The sequence below is a fragment of the Halichoerus grypus genome, chromosome 14, assembly GCF_964656455.1.
Source record: "Halichoerus grypus chromosome 14, mHalGry1.hap1.1, whole genome shotgun sequence".
Taxonomy (NCBI): Eukaryota; Metazoa; Chordata; class Mammalia; order Carnivora; family Phocidae; genus Halichoerus; species Halichoerus grypus.
In genome coordinates, this window is record NC_135725.1 from 93558191 (window position 1) to 93577709 (window position 19519).

General features: G+C 49.8%; 1 protein-coding gene across 8 annotated transcripts in view; it reads right to left on the bottom strand.

Annotated features, from left to right (window-relative positions):
• PNPLA7 (patatin like domain 7, lysophospholipase) overlaps nucleotides 1–19519 on the bottom strand; it is a 63788-nt gene that overhangs the window by 33080 nt on the left and 11189 nt on the right. For 7 of the 8 annotated variants that reach the window (XR_013443911.1, XM_078062089.1, XM_036064952.2 and 4 more), the window contains 6 exons: nucleotides 14923–15051; nucleotides 14405–14485; nucleotides 13489–13615; nucleotides 12690–12833; nucleotides 9034–9122; nucleotides 8775–8921 (listed from right to left, as the gene is read on the bottom strand). Coding sequence is in view for 7 of the 8 variants with exons in the window: in XM_078062089.1 (XP_077918215.1) it covers nucleotides 8775–8921; nucleotides 9034–9122; nucleotides 12690–12833; nucleotides 13489–13615; nucleotides 14405–14485; nucleotides 14923–15051 (717 nt within the window). In the remaining variant the exon portion in view is untranslated. The remainder of the gene's footprint in view (nucleotides 1–8774; nucleotides 8922–9033; nucleotides 9123–12689; nucleotides 12834–13488; nucleotides 13616–14404; nucleotides 14486–14922; nucleotides 15052–19519) is intronic. The other variant, XM_078062088.1, reaches the window with a different exon arrangement.

Consider the following 19519-nt stretch of genomic DNA (forward strand, 5'->3'; position numbering starts at 1 on the left):
GGACTGTGGGACAATGACAAACGTGTAACATACACGTGATGGGAAGGCCAGGAGGACCCCCCTCCCCAAATTAATTGCCCAGGAATGTCAGAGAACGCCAAGCAGGATAAATGCCAAAAACTCACACCCAGGCATATACAGCACCTTCAAACTACTGAAAATCAAAGATAAAGATCCTGGAAGAAGCCAGAGGGAAGAAACACCTGATCTAGAGAGGAACAAAGATAAGAACGATATCGGCTTCTCCTCGGAAAGCATGTGAGCAAGGAAAAAGTCGAATATTTAAAATGTCGAGAAAAAAACACACCAACCTAGAATTCTGTACCCAGTGAAATCATCCTTTAAAAGTGAGGGAGCAATAAAGATGTCTAACAAATGAGAACCAGGGACTTTGTTGCCAGCAGACCTGCCCTGAAAGATGTTCGAAGAACTCCTTCGGGGAGGAGAGAATGATCAAGGTCAGAGCCACGGATCTCCATAGAGAAAGAGCACAGGAGAAGAACCCAGCAAAGGCAAAATTAACACTTTCATTGTCCTCCTTTTTTTTTTTTTAAAGATTTTATTTATTTATTTGACAGAGAGTGAGCACAGGCAGAGGGAGCAGCAGCAGAAGGAGAACCCACACGCCCGTTTGTTTTTTTTTCAAGATTTTATTTTTATTTTACACCCAGCATGGGGCTTGAACTCACAACCCTGAGATTAAGAGTCACATGCTCCAGGCGCCTGGGGCACTCAGTCGGTTAAGCATCCACCTTCGGCTCAGGTCGTGATCCCAGGGTCCTGGGATCGAGTCCCACATCGGGCTCCCTGCTCAGTGGGGAGTCTGCTTCTCCCTCTGACCCTCCCTCCAACTCGTGCTCTCCCTCTCTCAAATAAATAAATAATATCTTTAAAAAAAATAATAAAGAGTCACACGCTCCCCTGAGAGAGCCAGCTGGAAGCCCCTCCCTGTTCTTAACTGATCTTCAATACAGCAATGGCGGCAGCAACGCCGTACTCGGTTATGCATGCCACAGTGACCCAAAGGGTGGCAGGTCAGGGTGATGTGGTTCCAAGTTCTCACACTCTACAAAGCAGTACAGTGTTTAAGAGGAAAACTCCGTTTCCCTACGCACTGAATACGTCCAACCCCATGTGGTGGGCCTTCCCACGCCCGGCATGCCTCCGGCTCTCTGCAACACCTGCTGACCCCACAGGTTAGGGGCTCGGTCCCACCAGACTCCCCCCACTTCAGACGCCAGCCCCAAGTAGAGGGTCCCCAGGGTGCACACAACTTGCCGCACAAGGAACTGGCTATGAATTGGAGGTTCCCACAACCCCTTCCTCGAGTTCGCAGAACTCTGGGAAACATGTATGCGCTGTCACTGGTTTGTTATAAAGGGCATGAGTCAGGAAGAGCCCAGTGGAAGTGATGCATAGGGCCGGGTATGGGGGGGAAGGTCACGGAGCTTCTGTGCCCTCTCTGGGTGCACCATCCTCCCCACGTGGGTGTGTTCACCCACCTGGAAGCTCTCTGAACCCCGTGTTTAGGGATTTCTGTGGCGGCGTCATCACGTAGGCGTGATGGATTATTAATTCAGTCTGCAGCCCCTCTCCCCTCTCTGGAGGCTGGGGGTAGGGCTGAAAGTGCCAAGCTTCTGACTGTGGCTTCGTCTTTTCTGGTGACCAGCCCCATCCAGAGTCACCTCAGGAGCTGTCAGGAGCCACGGGCAGAGACCAAAACACATTATTTCTCATCATGTCAGTGTAATTTAAAAGTGGACTAGGATTAGGTGTAAATGTATCTTGCAAATTTAGGACAACCACTAAAAAAAGTAAAAAAGGAATATAACAAACTAGCTAAAAAAGGAGAAAAAACAGATCACATAAAATGCCCAATCAAAATTAGAAAGAGCAGAAAAAGAGTGGTAGACGAAAGTAACAAAAAACAAGGGCAACAAATAGAAAACTGTAACCAATGTGGTAAATAGTAACCCGATTATATCAATAATCACTTAAACATCAATGGTCTGAATGCACCAATTAAAAGACAAAGATTGTCAGACTAGCTACGACTATGTTGACTCCAAGAAACCCACTTTAAATGTAAAGACACACACACAGTAAAAGTAGATGAAGAGAGCATGTTAACGCTAATCCAAGAAAGCAGAAGCAGCTCTATTCATTTCAGATGAAACCGACTCCAGAGAAGGAAGATGAGCAGGGATGGCGGGCATCACATGGTGATAAAGGGTCCGTTCTCCAAGACGTAACAACCCAACGCACCCTGTGTGCATGCCCGACAAGAGCTTGAACCTGCATGAGAGACAACTGACAGAACTACAGGACAAACAGACGGATTCACTGCGACAGCTGGAGACCTCAGTCCTCTCCGGCAGCAGAAAATCAGTGAGGACACAGCGGAACTCAACAGAACCATCCAACAACTGGGCAGAATTCATATCTATAAATTACTTCATACAAAAAAGCAGAATACAGTCTTCTCACGTGGAACACTCACTGAGATAGCCTCTATCTGCCGCCATAAACCCCATCTTCAAAAATTTAAGAAAATGATAATCACACAATGTCTGTTCTCAGAGCATAGTGGAATGACACTAGAAGTCTTAACAGAAAGATAACTGGAAGATCCAAAAATACTTGGAAATTAAACAACACACTTTTTTTTTTTAAGTTTTTTTTTTAAGTAATCTCTACACCCAATGTGGTGCTTGAACTCACAATCCCAAGGATCAAGAGTCGGACGCTCAACCCACTGAGCCACCCAATTGTCAATAAAATCGATAAGCCCCTAGCCAGACTAAGAAAAAAAGAAAAAGAATATAAATTATTAATATCAGAAATGAAAGAAGGGTCATCACTACAGATGCCAAGCAAAGTAAAAGGATAATAAAGGAAGACTATGAACAACTCTATGTTCAACAATTTGATGTTGAATCATATGTTCAAAATGAGCCCATTCCTTGAAAGACACAATCCACCAAAATTCACACAAGAAAAGAGACTATCCGAATAAGACTATATCTATTAAGAAATTTAATCAGCAATTAATAACCTTCCAAAACAGAAAGCACCATGCCCATACGGGCTGGTTCACTGGTAGACTCTACCAAATATTTAAGGAAGAAATTATATCAATTCTCTATAGGGGCGCCTGGGTGGCTCAGTTGGTTAAGCCTCTGCCTTCAGCTCAGGTCATGATCCCGGAGTTCTGGAATCGAGCCCCACACAGGGCCCTCTTCCCCACCACTCATGCTCTCTCTCTCTCTCAAATAAATAGAACCTTAAAAAAAAAAAAAAAAGGAAAGAAAAGAAAATATATATAGATTGGGAAGAAAGACATAAGACCATCTTTGTTCTCAAATGATGTGATGATCTATACAGAAAATCCAAAAGAATCAAGAAAAAAACTCCCACAACTAATAAGCAATTACAGCAAGGCTGCAGGATACAAGGTTAATACACAAAAGTCAACTGCCTTCCCGTATACCAGCAATGAACAAGTAGAATTTAAAATTAAAAACACAACAATATTTACATTAGCACCCACAAAATGAAATACTTAAGTATAAACCTAAAAAAATACACATGAGAAAACTACAAAATTTTAGTGAAATAAATCATAGAATAACTAAATAATTGGAGAAATATTCCATGTTCATGGATAGGAAGACTGAGTATTGTCCTGATGTCAGTTTTCCCCAACTTAATCTATAGACTCAATGCAATCCCATCCAATCCCAGCAAGTTATTTTGTAGATATCAATAAACTGATTCTAAAGTTTGTCTGGAGGAGCAAGAGTCCCTGAATAAGCAACAATTCACTACAGCAAGAGAAGACTCACTATAAAGCCACAGTGATCAAGACACTATGGTATTGGTAAAGTGTTGACAAAGAGATCAATGGAACAGAACAGAGGACCCAAAAATGTATCAACAGACCCCCAAATATAAATGGAGTAACCTGATCTTTGCCACGGGAGCAAAGGCCATAAAATGGAGAAAATATAGCCTTTTCAACAAATGGTATGGGACCAACTGGACATCCACATGCAAAAAATGGATCTAAAGGGCGCCTGGGTGGCTCAGTCAGTTGAGCGTCTGCCTTCGGCTCAAGTCATGATCCCAGGGTCCTGGGATCGAGCCCCGGGATCGGGCTCCCTGCTCAGCGGGGGGTCTGCTTTGCCCTCCGCCCCTGCCCCCGGCTAGAGCACTCTCTCTCTTTCTCAAAAATAAATAAATTAAACAAATCTTTAAAAAATGGATCTAGATACAGACCTTACACCCTTCGAAAAAACGAACCCCAAATGGATCTCACAGACCTAAGTGCAAAATGCAAAATAAAACTCCTAGAAGATATACGGGAGAAAATCTACATAATCTTGGGTTGGGCGATGACTTTTTACATATGACACCAAAGGCATAATCCATGAAGGAAAGAATTTATAAGCTGGACTTCATTAAAATAAAAAAACCCTGCTCTGTGAAAGACACTGTCGAGAGAATAAAAAGGCCACAGACGGGAGAAAATATCTGCAGAGACACATCTGACAAAGGACTGCTGTCCAAAACAAACACACAACTTTTAAACTCAACAATAAGGAAACAAACTACCCGGTTAACAAGTGGGCGAAGACCTTAACAGATTCCTCACCAAAGCAGACAAGCACACACATGAAAGCATGCTCCATGTGATATGCTATCAGGGAAATGCAAATTTAAACAACAACGACATACCACTGCACACCTATTGGAATGGACAAAATCCATTAACGTACTGACATCAAATGCTGGTGAGGATGTGGGGCAGCAGGAACTCTCACTCAAGGCTGGGGGACATGCAGCAGGGTGCAGCCACTTTGGAAACAATTTGGCGGTTTCTTGCAAAACTAAACCTACTTTTACCATAAAATACAGCCCTTGCACCTCTTACTATTTACCCAAATGAATTGCAAATGTAGGCCCACACGGACATTTAGAGCAGCTTTATTTACAGCTGCCAAAACCTAGACGCAACCAAGATGTAAGTGAACGGATAAACTGTGGTTCCTTCCAGACAACAGAATGCTCTTCAGCGCTGAAAAGAAACGACCTCTCAGGCCATAAGAGACATGAGGAACCTTAAGTGAAGGAGGCCAACGTGAACAGGCTACACACTGTATGATTCAACGACGTGGTGGAAAAGGCAAAACTACAGAGACAGTACAAAGATGGGGGCTGAGGGAGGGCTGAACAGGTGCAGCAGTGGATTTTTAGGGCAGTGAACTACTCTGTGTGAGGCTGCCCCCACACGCTCACAGAGCGCACACCACCTGCGTCACTCTGAGGTAACACTAAGGACTTCGGGGGTGATGACGCGTCCGTGCAGGGTCTTCTACTATACCGAACGCACACCGGGCGGGGGCGTCAGTACTGGGAAAGGCTGTGCAGGGCAGGTGGAGGGGGCAGCAGGTATACGGGAAATCTCCGTGTTCTTCTCAGTTCTGCTGTGAACCTAAAACGGCTCTAAAATATAGTCTGTTAAAAAAATTGAGTAGTGAAAAAGCCATCTGTGATATAGCTGAGGAGACGTGACGACTAGCGGCTGGGTGGACTGTGGTGCGAGGCCTTTCCCACTGTGAGGATCACACGCCACCGCTCAGTAGTGGCCGCAGATAAAAAAAGTAGACATTCCAGATCTATAAAATGGAATAACCAAACTTGAGAACTCAACGCACAGGTTTAGCAGCAGATTAGACACTAAAAGCAGAATGTGAACTCTGATAAAAACATGTATATCAAGTCCAAGGACTTACAGGAATATGGGAAATACAGACAAAAGGGGTAAGACAGGGGCACCTGGGTGGCTCAGTTGTTAAGCGACTGCCTTCGCCTCAGGTCATGATCCCGGGGTCCTGGGATTGAGCCCCGCATCGGGCTCCCTGCTCGGCGGGAAGCCTGCTTCTCCCTCTCCCACTCCCCCTGCTTGTGTTCCCTCTCCCGCTGTGTCTCTCTGTCAAATAAATAAATAAGATCTTAAAAAAAAAAAAAAGGGTAAGACATAAAAGATAAAGGAGAACATACATTCCATAGAGCCTCTGAAGGAGAAGAGAGAAAATATGCAGAGGCAATATTTGAAGAGAAAATGCTGATAATTTTTCAAAAGGAGTTCAGAGGCCCAGACTGAAGAAGCCCAAAGAATTTCATGTAAGATAAACAAAAAGAAATCCACTCCCAGTTCTGAAATTGCAGGAAACCAAAGATGAATATCTTTTTTTTTTTAAGATTTTATTTATCAGGGCACCTGGGTGGCTCAGTTGGTTAAGCGACTGCCTTCGGCTCAGGTCATGATCCTGGAGTCCCTGGATCGAGTCCCACATCGGGCTCCCTGCTCAGCAGGGGGTCTGCTTCTCCCTCTGACCCTCTTCCCTCTCGTGCTCTCTGTCTCTCATTCTCTCTCTCTCAAATAAATAAATAAAATCTTTAAAAAAAAAAAAAAGATTTTATTTATCTATTTGAGAGGGATAGTGAGCAAGAGCAGGGGGAGGGGCAGAGGGAGCGGCTGAGGCAGAGGGAGAAGCAGGCTCCCCGCCGAGCAGGGAGCTCGACGCAGAGCTCCATCCCAGGACCCCGAGACCATGAGTCGAAGGCAGACGCTTCACCGACTGAGCCACCCGGGCGCCCCAACAATGAAAACATCCTAAAAGCAGCAAGAGAAAAGTTATTCTCAAAGGAGGAAAGACCAGCACACGACTTTCTACGGCAGCACTGGGGCTGGGGACGGTACGCGGCTGCCGACACGTCACCTAGAGCTCACCTCAGCCAACCGCCCTGCGAGCGGGAGGTCAGCCCACTGCAGCCTCTGTGCTGCTCAGGACGGGAGGCAGAGCCCGGCCAGACGGCTGCAGACACACGGCAACACGAGGTGCAGCGGGCGGCTCTCGGCTTCTCTCCTCCTTCAGCCCCCAACTTTGGCCTGAAAGCTGACCCAGTCGGGATGCTATGCTGGGCCGTGGGCACACGTGACAAAAATGTCATGAAAAACACTCTTAGGACCAGAGGGCCAGGGAAGGCAGCTCCTATGAGCAGGGCAGGCGTGGAGGAAGCCCCCAGGAGGGCAGCCCCGTGGGAGAGCTATTCTGCTGTGCGTGCCCACCAAAAGCAGCGCAAGGAAACACAACAGAGGACCCCACAGACAGGTTTACGACGGGGGCAGGATGCTGGGCCAACCAGGAATCCATGAGCAAAAATATACATAATCAGTGCTTCCTTGCATCCTGCACAAAAATTAACTCCTTCTCATTAAAACCTAAGAAAGGCAAAGCAATAAAACTTTCAAACAACAATATAGAAAACATCTTTATGAATCTGAAGTAAGGAACTATTTCTTAAGCAAGGCATAAAAGCACTAACCATAAAGGAAAAGACTGGTAAGTTTACTGTGTTATAATGAAGAACTTCTGTCCACCAAACGTATCATTCAGAAGACAAAAAAGGCAAATGCTAGAGCAGATCATGTGCAAGACCTATAATCAACAACAGACTTATTTAGAAAATATAAAGAAACCCTTAGAGTCAAAAAGGGAGACAGAACAATGGGCAGAAGTCTCAAACTGCTGCCTCCCAAGAGGCAGACAAAGCAGAAACGTGGAAGGCGCCCAGCCCTACTTGGAATCCAGAAAATGTAATTAAAACCAAAAGCTCTACTCAACACTGTGCCCGTATTTATGTGAAATGGAAAAGGCTGAAAACCCAGATGCTGTCATGCATGCAGGGCCAAGGAACCCCCGGTCTGGGTGAGAGGTGACGCACAACCCCCGGGACGCAGACATGTGCACGCGTGTCCCTCCACAGCGTGGACAAGGGATGGACACCCACGGTGCATTCCTGTGCTAGCAGAGCCTTCAGGACTGGCAACCACGTGGGCAAGTCACAGACACGATGCTGAGCAAGAACAGCGGGCCCAGAGGACACACGGGATGAGTCCCGCACAGAAAGTCCCCACGCAGGTGCAAGGCGGTGGTCTCCCTGGGGGCGAGGGGCTGCAGCCATGGGGGGCACACAGCTGCTTTTGGGAGCAGCTAAGAGTACGGTCCCTGGAATGGTGGTTCCATGGGCACCCACATTCTTCTGTAGACAAGGTATTCACAAGCCTTTAAAATGTGAGGGAGAGGGGCGCCTGGGTGGCTCAGTCGTCGAGCGTCTGCCTTCGGCTCAGGTCCTGATCCCAGGGTCCTGGGATCCGGCCCCGAATCGGGCTCCCTGCTCCACGGGAAGCCTGCTTCTCCCTCTCCCACTCCCCCTGCTTGTGTTCCCTCTCTCCCTGTGTCTCTGTCAAATAAATAAATGAAATCTTTAAAATAAATAAATAAATAAATAAATGAACGTGAGGGAAGAAGGGTCAAGAACAAATGGGCACGTGATGAAGACACAGTCAGGAGAGCCATTGCTTATAACCCTTCCAGGGCTTCCTGGGTGGTGTCCCAAGCCTGCAGAGCACACAGGGTTCACAGCCCTGCCACCTGCAGGCACGCGGGGGAGGGCAGGGATGCGCTGGGAAGAAGGTGCCGGGGAGAGGGTCTGCACAGCCACCAGTGCAAGGACGCCATCCTGAGCACCCCAGAGGGAGCCCCGCCTCGGGCAGGGGCTGTGGTGGCCCCGATCTGGGACACAATGCCCCAAAGGAGTGGGTCCTTAGGAGGACAGGCTGTGGGAGTATCACTGGCCTCTCCAGAGACCGCGCGCATCTCCCAGCTCACCCCAGCCAGAGAGAAGGCAGGAGGGCAGCCACTTACGTCCAGCTTCATCAGGGTAAGCAAGTCCTTCTTGGCGGCCCTGAGAATGGCATCTGTCTTCCTGCTGGAGACAGCCTCATCTGAGTTAGTCTCTGAGTACTGGAAGACTGCAGAGGGAGCGTCTGCAACAATCACGCTCTTCTTGGACTTGAGAAGAGCACAGGCAGATCAGAGGGACGTGGCAGGGGAAAGGGTCCCGCAGGGAGCACCAGGCCAGGGCAGGGCACAGCCTGAGACGGGAGGGAGTGTGCCCACCTACCTTGCTGGCCACGGCGCTCCCAGGGCGTTCCTCTGCATGGAGGAGGACCCTGGCACGGTCACACGCCATCCTCAGGTCTGAGGTGCTCCCTACAAATGGAGGGAAGACGCAGGACACTGTGCCGACCTGGCTGGACATGCGGGTCCACACACATTCGCCGAGGGCTGGCTGAGCTCTCCCCCCGAAGGCGAAGCAGCACAGACCCCGGCAGGTGAGACTCAGATCACTGGAGCGCAGCCACTGTGCTGTCATGCATGCCCTCTTGTGACCCACAACCAATTTTTATTTTATTTCTTAAATTAATAAAAAAAATTGGGGCGCCTGGGTGGCTCAGTCGGTTGAGCGTCTGCGTTCGGCTCAGGTGTTGGTCCCAGGGTCCCGGGATCGAGCCCCACATCGGGCTCCCTGCTCGGCGGGAAGCCTGCTTCTCCCTCTCCCTCTGCCCCTCCCACTTGTGCTCTCTCTCTTAAATAAATAAATCTTTAAAAAAAACAGTGTTAAAAATAAAACCGTGCCATAGTCCCTGTGATTAACCCACGCATACGGTAAAGGTTACACAGTCCTATGCAATGCTGTTCTTACCATCAGTTTACCCACATCAGTTGACAAAACTTAAAATGTTGAGTCCCTCTGCTCTTTGCAGACACATGTCTCATAAGAGGGCATTATCTGCAGGGACCAGAGGGAAGGTGACAGTCGCCTGCATACGTTTATGGAACAGGGTCATCCACAGTCACACTTTATTACAGGTGGACTGCTATTACTTTCCGGTCTTTTTTTATTTGAAAAATTTGCTAAACACATTTTTTTTTTTAAATACAGCGGGTCAGCTGAATAGCCATATGGAAAAAAAGTGTATCGTGTCCAGTATGCACTTTAGACAAAAGAACCAATCCTAGAGGGATGAACATGAAAGGTAAAATGTTAAATCTTACAGGCAGATTTCCTAAACAGGACACAAGATGCATTAATTACAAAAGAAAAAATTCGATAAATTGGACTCTTAAATTTAAAAACTTCTATTCATCAAATGATACCATTAAGAGAGAGAAAAGTAAGAGCAGAAAATATCTTCAGTACATATATCCCACAAAGGATTCACATAGAGAAGATCTAAAGAGCCCCTATCAATCCGTGAGGATGAATGACAACCTAAGGGGAAAGCAGACAGAAGACCATGCAGCCCACTCCAATGGAGGCGGCAAGTCCTGGGGCTCAGGAGTGTCAGCAGGACGGGGTGCGGCCAGTGAGGCCTGCTGAGCCAGAGGAGCCGGGAGAAGAAGACAGGAAGCAGAAAGCGGGCGGGGGCGGCGGGGGCTTCCCGGAAGACGGTGCCGCCCGTCAGCAGCACTCACACACGGGCCAAGAGCGCCTACGTGGGACAGAGGACTGAATCGCCAGGAGCTCAGTGCTGACAGCGACACGTGCTGGGGACCCCACATTGGACAGTGCAGGCTTAGGAGGGCGGCAGAAGTACACATCGGGACGGGCACCCAGAAAACCGTGCGCAGCACCTCCTGAGCCAACGGCGAGCACTCTGTGACCCAGCGGTCCCAACAGGAACACGTACGTGTGTTCAAGAGACACATAAGTGCACTGTCTTCACACAATACATCGCTGCCCACCACTGCGAACAGGTGTGTGTGGCTGCCTACAGACCTCAGACACAAAGCCGAGCGGAAGCAGCCAGACTCTACACCAGCTCACGCTGCTGAACTCAGGAGGGCAGGGAGCTCCGGCGGGACGGCTGGCAGAGCCCAACCTCTGCCGGTGCGTTTCTGCGTCTGGGCGCTGGCCTCACGGGAGGGTTCAGTTTATGAAAAATCATCACGCTGCCCGTTTACATTTACACCTTCTGTATTCATATTACACAACCAAAAACAGTTAAGGAAAATTGAAAACAACTTGGTGTCCATGAAGAAATAGGCAAATATCCCAGTAGAACACAAAAGATGCCTAAAAAGTAGTCCAAGTAATGAAATATGCAGAACAGGCAAATCCAAGAGACAGAAAGCAGACCAGTGGGGGCCGGGGCCGGGGATGATGGCTAATGGGGACGCAGTGTATCTACTGGCTGGCAAGATGTTCTGGATTAGATGGTAGTGACGGATACACAATTTTGCGAATACACTAATGAATTATGCACTTTATTTTTTTTTTTTTTTTTTTTTTTTAAAGATTTTATTTATTTATTTGACAGAGACAGAGTGAGAGAAGGAACACAAGCAGGGGGAGTGGGAGAGGGAGAAGCAGGCTTCCCGCTGAGCAGGGAGCCCGATGCGGGGCTCGATCCCAGGACCCTGGGACCATGACCCGAGCCGAAGGTAGACGCTTAATGACTGAGCCACCCAGGCGCCCCAATTATGCACTTTAAAAAGGTGAACTTAAGGGTATGTGAATCACATCTCCAAAAAGCTATTACTGAAAAAAAAAAGAAAAAAAAAATCCACGTATATTCAGAAACTTGACACCAAATGAAGACAGCACCAAAAAAGGCAACAGGAAAGGAAAGATTGTTTCGTGAATGGCACTGTGTAAGTTACCACCACACAAAGTAAGAAAAGGCTGAATGTCTGACTTCGAACACACCCAAGTGGGAAGGGCAAACAAAGGAGCCCTCAGCGCACAAGGGGAACCACTCAGCTCGCAGAAGAGGATCTGGGAGAATACGCTTACAACCCAGTGAATGAGGAAAGAACAAGGAGGAAGGCACCAAACACAGAGATCACAGGGTGTGCAAGGGCTGGTTTTCAATAAAGGAGCATCATGGGTCCTGTTCATGTCATGTGGACATCACAGTCCACAAGGCTGGGTCTTCTGACAGACGGAGACCAGAAAAAAGCGTCTGAACAAATACAACCGATGAAGGGTCTCTAGCCAGAGCCTATGAAGAATTGATGCAAATCAACAGATTCAGAAAACCCTGCAGAAAATGAGCAGAGAATATAAGCAGACAATTCTTTTTTTTTTAATTTTAAGTAGGCTCCACACCACGTGGGGCTCGAACTCACAACCCTAAGATCAAGAGTCACATGCTCTACCGACTGAGCCGGCCGGGTGCCCCTAAACAGACAATTCTTTAAAGGGTTTTTTTTTTTCTCAAGATTTTATTTATTTATTTGACAGAGACACAGCGAGAGAGGGAACACAAGCAGGGGGAGTGGGAGAGGGAGAAGCAGGCTCCCCGCTGAGCAGGGAGCCCGATGCGGGGCTCGATCCCAGGACCCTGGGACCGTGACCCGAGCCGAAGGCAGACGCTTAATGACTGAGCCACCCAGGCGCCCCGAGAACTCTGCTTTAATGAAAGCAGATCCTGGTAGCAGCTGAGGGGCCAGAGGGCCTAGGAAACCCATTTCAGTGGAGGATGCCACATGGCGGTGTGCCAGTGAGCACAGCCCAGCACAGGGGAGAAAGGGTGGCACTGGAGATGCTCCTGCAGCGGCCAGGTGCAGCCTTGGGGACGTAGGCCCCTGGGACACAGATGCGAGGCAGGGGTAAAATAGGGCAGTGTAGAAAGGAGCCCACGGGATGCTCAGGGCAGCAAGACACGTAATTACCACTGCATCTAATGGAGCCAGAGTGTGGGCATAGGGTCCTCTGGGCCTGACAGCTTGCCCACCTGTAAATGCTCTAAGCTCAGGTGCCCAATGCCTTACCTGGTGGAGCGAAAGGGGCCTGGTCACCTGCCTGGGCCTTGCCGAACTCATCCAGGATCTCTTCGTGGACAGAGGGCAGCGGGAAGGACCGGCTCCTCTGCAGCGGAGGCCCAGAGGCTGCTGCACGGCTGCCCCCTCCATCTGCTGGGAGGGGACGGGTGGGAAGAAGGCCTCTGTCCCCACGGCGGTGCACACACCTCATGTCTCCAGGCCCTCCGCACCCGCACCCAGCTGCCCAGGGCAATGCTAGGCGGCGCCAACCTCGGACGCGGGCCCTGCTCTGCCTCCCCAGGTCGTCCTGAACTGACCAGCCCTTGCTGCCAGCCTCCTCCACCAGGCTGAAGCCTTGCGTGTCCCCTTCCCAGTGACTGCTTTAGTCGAGGTGACCATCGAGCACACTTGGCGTGAGCCTGGCACACTTCCGTGCTCCCCTGGCCCCTCAGGTGAATGAACGTAAAAGCCACCTTCCAGGAAGTACCCTGAGCGACACAGCTTCATCTCACTAGTCTATCAGCCACTTGTTTATAAACACACAGGTGACCTATCCCACATTTGTGAGCATGGCTGCGTGTTACACACTCAACCTGAAGGTGACTTGTAGCCAAGAAGCCTCAATGGACGGTTTCTCTCCCCAGATCTAGGACCCTCTCAAGAGCTCGGAGCGGCATGAAGCTTGGAATCTGCTCCCCGAATGGCTTTCCCCTGAAGCCTAGTTCTCCCAGAGACGGGGTGACGGGAGAGGTGGCTGGGGTGGGAAGGAGGCCCGGACTCAGGCGGGAGGCCAGTTTGGGGGCAGTACCTGGGTCGCAGGACTCCTGGGGCCGCAGGGGCCTCTCAAGACGATCCTCAGAGACGCAGCATGCCTGCCTTCTGACCTTCCCGGCAGCCACACTGGCCACAGACACCAGGGGGATGGCCTGGCTCTCCTGGGATGTGAGAAAGAGCAGGTGCTCCAGGGGCACCCCTGGGCTGGTACTCTCAGCAGCCACACTTGGGAGAACAAGAGGAGTGGTGACCAGCGCAGAGGCCGGCCGTGGGCTTAAGGCAACAAAAGCCCAGCTTGCTTTATCCTGGCAACTCTATCAAGTTTAAATGGTGGTCAACACTGTCAGAAACCTTAACGTTCTTCATTAAGAGAAAAGTAATGTAGAAAACAAAAGGATGTGCCCTAAAATACCAGTAAAGGAAGATGACAAAACCTAAAACCCATCAGAACTAGGGAGAATCCCCAAGTGCGGTGCTGACCCCAGTAATGAATGATTAGCATCCAGGCCCCCCTGAAGCAGGGCCCTCGAGGGTCTCATCTACATCTGCTGCTCACAGCAGCTCTGGGTAGAGCAAGCGGACCCCTCGCCCAGACTGCCAGCAGGAGGGGCCCCAAGGGACAGGAGGGGACTGCCTCCACTGGGCAGGCAGGCAGCTCAGCGGTGTGCGCCAGGTGAACAACAGGAAAGGGGCAGGCAAGCTTATGGAGCAAGGTGACCAAAGGGGCCACATTCAGGCCAAACTGCAGGCTCTCCTGGAATGGGCATCGGAGGAGTCCCATCCCCACATCTCATGGGTGGGACAGGTTCTTAGCACAAGGCCTCAGGAGAATCAAGCTCATCCACCAGCACTGGCTTTAAGGCAGAGGAGTAAACACGGCCGCACAAGCCCCTCTCAAAGCCCAGGGTCCCAGTGACATGACATGGACAAGGGCATGAGGCTGCACTTACCGGGTTGAAGAGCTCTGTGGTCAGGCCCAGGTAGTTGTGCAGAGCCAGAAAGGTGACCCTCTGCAGCCGCACCATGATGATCTGTGGGGGACAGCCAGCTGTGCCAGGCCCGGTGCCCCCTGCAGACCCCCCGAGCCCCGTCACGACACGGAGCCCCCAGTCCTGACAACTCACCGTGGTCACCTAAGATGTTAGTGTTTAGGGCGTAAGGAAACTGCATTATTTGTGCAAGTTTTCAGTAAATCTGAGATTACTTCAAAACAAGAAATTTAATAACAAAAAAAGAACTCTTTGGGGGGCTAGTGGGAGTTCTGAAGACCTCTTTGAGGTCATGAATATTAACTTTTAGTGTAAAATATATATTACAAATCCCTCAGAAAACCACCTTAGTCCTTCCTACACCCACTCTGGACGCACTTTCCTGGGAGTGTGACACTCAGGACCAACGCGCCAGCCTGTGATAAACGCTTGGTGCCCCGGCCCCTGGGCCAGAAAGGGCTCCTGCAAATGGGACCCACCTGCACCACCCTCACCAGGGTTTCAGGATACTTCTCAAAAACTCCTTGAAAAGCCACCACTGGGAGCCGGAGGACGGTGGAAGGGACAGCAGCGCGGGCAGACACGGTTTTGTACGGAGCGGTGTGGCCCTGCAAGGACAGCAAGGTCAGGCTGCTCCCAGCATCCCCGTCTCCAGAAGCGACGAGACACCAGCACATGGTTGTGCATGGAAGCGCCCGCCACGGCCCCGCTGCGCCTCGCCCCACTCGAGAAGCCCCTCCTAGGAGCCCGCAGAGCCTGCTTTTCCAGCCAGGACACCACCCTCTGCTGTCACTGCCCTGTCCGTCCACTGCTGCTTCCAGGCAGCCACCCAGGGTTCATCTGTCCTGATGGTTTTGCTTCGTCAAAACATTACATAAATGGAATCACACAGGGCCGGCTCCCTTCTCCCTTCACTGAGATGGCAGTTTGAGGCCCGCCATGCTGTTCACGCACCAGCAGTTATGCTCTTGGTGGCTGAGAAGGAGGCGTTTCATGCGCCCAGCAGTTAAAGGGCACCTGGGCTGTTTCCAGTTTAGGGCAGTTGTAAATAAAGCTGTCATAAATGCTCACGTACAGCTTCTGGGCCATTCAGTATATGCATCTTTAACTTCCAGGAAACTACCATGCTGTTTCCACAGCGGCTGCACCACGTGGCCCACATGCACACCACATCTGCACTGTCAGGGTTGAATGGTGAGGAACGTGGTCAGTCTCGGCCCCTGGTTCCTGGGGGGAGCCTCTCAACCTGTTAGCAATGTCCGTGTTCACAGGAACAGCCCTGGGAGTCTCAGGATGGGGCTGGCCACACCGGGAAGTCTGCCCACAGTGGGGGGAGCTGGGGTAGTCCCGACCTCGTGACCAAGCCCTGTGCGTCGGGAACCTGGGCGTGTGGTTCTCGAGACGTTCTAAGTGAGCTCTGGGACTCTGTTATATTTCTTCCCCTTTCTGCTCATTTCACATCCTTCATAAAAAGAAAACTGTCCCTGGGAGACCACGATGGCACCACACGAAACAGGAGCACAGAGCAGTCGCCTGCCGGGTGTTAAAGGACAGAAAGTACAGGCCGGCTCCAGGGTTCCCTGCCCCTTCGTGAGGCCAAAGGTGCCAACACGCCCCCTCGTCGCTTATGCACCACTCGGCCGCTCTGCGGAGAGCGGGCACCCCTTCTGTGGGCGCACAGTGGGCACAAGGTGTGTCCTGGATGTGGTCTCACCCAGTCTCCTACTCACAAGCAAGTCAAGCAGCTAGGAGATCCCAGGAGAGCCAAGGGAGGGCCGGCCCACAAACCCCATCAGATGGCAGTTCTCGTCTTTGTCCAAGAATCAGAGAGAAAAGCAGGTGCGTATGTTTGGGGGAAAGGTGGGAAAAGGGAATGACAGAGTAGCCACTGTTGCTAAAGATGGCTCGTGGGATACTTATTTCCAAATTGACTTGTTTATTTAGAAGAACACCACCCTCAACCTCACCTAAAATCAAAAAACTATGGCGCCTGGGTGGCTCAGTTGGTTAAGCGACTGCCTTCGGCTCAGGTCATGATCCTGGAGTCCCTGGATCGAGTCCCGCATCGGGCTCCCTGCTCGGCAGGGAGCCTGCTTCTCCCTATGACCCTCACCCCTCTCATGTGCTCTCTCTCTCTCTCTCATTCTCTCTGTCTCAAATAAATAAATAAAATCTTTAAAAAAAAAAAAAAAAAACTATGTGAACCACAGAGAGAGGCTGAATTGCTTAGAGTGTGCACAGGACCCAGGTGTAGACCCGCAAGAAAGCTTCACGCTTGCACACCCTTCCAAACGTTCTCAGCAGCAGAGGCACGACCAAAAAACAACTACAAACAGGCTGAAGGTCAGTCAGCAACAGGATGTATCAACAGCGCTGTGGACGACTGAACCGGGACACACCGCGCACGTGGGGGCCTGACAGTAGTAACCCGCATGGGCCCAGCTGCGGAGGAAGCACACGGCAGAAAGCCACCATGCCATGTGCTGTAGAGGGTACGGCTGCCCTCTGAGGAAAGGAGGGGGACACTGGAGGGTGGGTTACAGCTAGCCAGCTTGGCGATGGCTACAGGACGCGGGTGACAGCTCACTTGGTCACTTACTATCGTGCATTCCCATATATCTGAAATGTTTCATAACATTTGTAAAAATTAAAGTAATAAGGGAAGGGGGAGTTGGAGTAAGGTGGTCAAGAGGTACAAAGTTCCAGTCAGAGTATCAGGACGGCAAGTACCAGGGGTACAACGAGCAAGCCGGGGCCCGTCGCTGCCGTAGGGCACACGGGAACGCTGTGAAGGGGGCTCCTAGGAGCTCATCACATCTCATTTAAACCTGTGTCTGAGATGATGGCTGTTAGCTGGACCTGTCGTGGCGATCATTTCACAACAGAGGTAAACCAACCATCCTGCTGCACACCACACACTCACAGTGACGTGTGCCAGTGATTTCTCAGTAAAATGGAAAAAAACTAAAAGAATCAAAATTCAAAAGAATACGCTGTTACTTCACTTGGAAAAAAAAATAATAAAGGCGACCTCCCATCAAAGATGGTAGTTTGAAGGTGACTGTGTATCTCCACGGCACACCCACTAATCTCTGCTCTATTAAAAAGATAAACCTCCAAGAATCAAGACAAAAGCTAAGAGCAGACGAGACGCGTAAACAACATTTTGGAAGCTAGTGAAAAGTATGTGACAGAGTGGCAGCTAACAGAGCTATCTGATGAAAGCTGAACCATTCTCTATAAGGGCTACAGAGCCAAGATGGTGAAACCCATCCTCACGGGAGGGCCCGAGCCCCCTCCTCGCCCTGCAGCTGGCCGCTGGTGTCCTGCAGACGGTGAGCAGACAGGTCAGAGCACCAGGACCTTCAGCACAGCCAAGGGCCAGGCACCATCTGACGCCTGGGCTGGAGGACAGTGTCCACCTGGATGGGGCAAACCCACACTGCCTCCCCGACTCCAAGCCAATTCCTCTATGGCAGGACATGGGCAGAGTCCTCTCTGAGATTCAGCTTTAGAGAAAAAACCCGCAGATGCTGACCTGTGGGTTCCCTGCCAGCCTTCCTGCAGTGAGCCCCAGGGGGACAAACCCTGAGCACACAGGGGCTCACAGGCGGCTTCCAAGTAGCTCATGCTATTTTTCTTTTTACCATTAACCCATATATCCAGCACTCAAAAGAAGGTATAGGACATTTCCAGCAACCCAGATTACGTTATGCCCCCACTGAGCCCAATCAACCTAGTCCTGACAGGTAACAGTAATTGGCCAGAATGGGCAAACCTCAGCCCAAGGGCCAAATCTCACCCACTGCCCTTTTTTGTAAATAAGTCTTTACTGGAACACTGGGAGGCCAGGCTGAGCAGTTACAGCAGGGACTGTGTGGCCCGCCTGGCCCTCTCGTGTGCTGACACAGGTCAGCCTTGCTGCGTGTAGCGCTCTTTCGGTGACTCACTCTGGCTCGCGGGTGGGGCCGATGTAGCCGGGTCAATGTGGATGTCACTCCCGCACAAATGGGAGAGACAGAAGCCAGAATAAAAAGAGAAGAGAGACCCAAAAGAGTGAGAGAGGACACAGGGAGCAAAAGAAAACCTTTTGTTAATAAAATGTTATCTAAAAAAAAAAATTTGGTGGGGGGAAAGAGCTCCTAAAATAAAAAACATGGTGACTAAAACCAAAAACACAAGAAACAACAATTGTTGGTGAGGATATGGAGAATATTAAAAATACAATTACCACATGACTCCAGTAATTCCACTGCTGGGCATTTATCCATAGAATATGAAAACACTAAAAAAATATACATGCAAAATATGTGTGTATATACACACATACGTATATACGTATGTGCACCCCCGTGTTTACTGCAGCATCACTCACAACAACTAAGACACAGAGCAACCCAAGTGCCCGCTGTCTGATGAACGGATAAAGATGAGCCGTGTGTATGCACGTACATACGTATAATACACACACACGTGTATACAACGGGATATCACCCATAAAAAAGGACGAAATTTTGCCGTTTGCAATGACGCAATGGATCTAAGAGTATTTCTTTTTTTTTTTTTTTTTTTGAGAGAGAGAGAGAGTGCATTCGAGCAGCAGAGGGAGAGGGAGAGAGAGAATCTTAAGCAGGCTCGACACTCAGCACGGAGCCCGATGAGGGGTTTGATCTCACAACCTGAGACCAGGACCTGGGCCCAGATCAAGAGTGGGGAGCCACCCAGGAGCCCCTAGACTGTATTATGCTGAGTGAAATAAGTCAGTCAGAGAAAGACAAATACCATATGATTTCACTCATATGTGGAATTTTAGAAACAAAACAAACGAGCAAAGGAGAGAGACAGAGAGAGACCAAGAAACAGACTGTTAATTATAAAGAACATACTGATGATAACCAGAGGGGGGACGGGTGAAATAGGGGATGAGCACCAGGTGATGCACGGAAGTGCTCAATCACTATGTTGTACTCCTGAAACTAATGTAACACTGTGTGTAACTATACTAAAAATTTTTAAAAATTTAAAAACAAATAAAATAAAATATATGGTGACTGAAATTAGAAGTTCAGTGGAAGG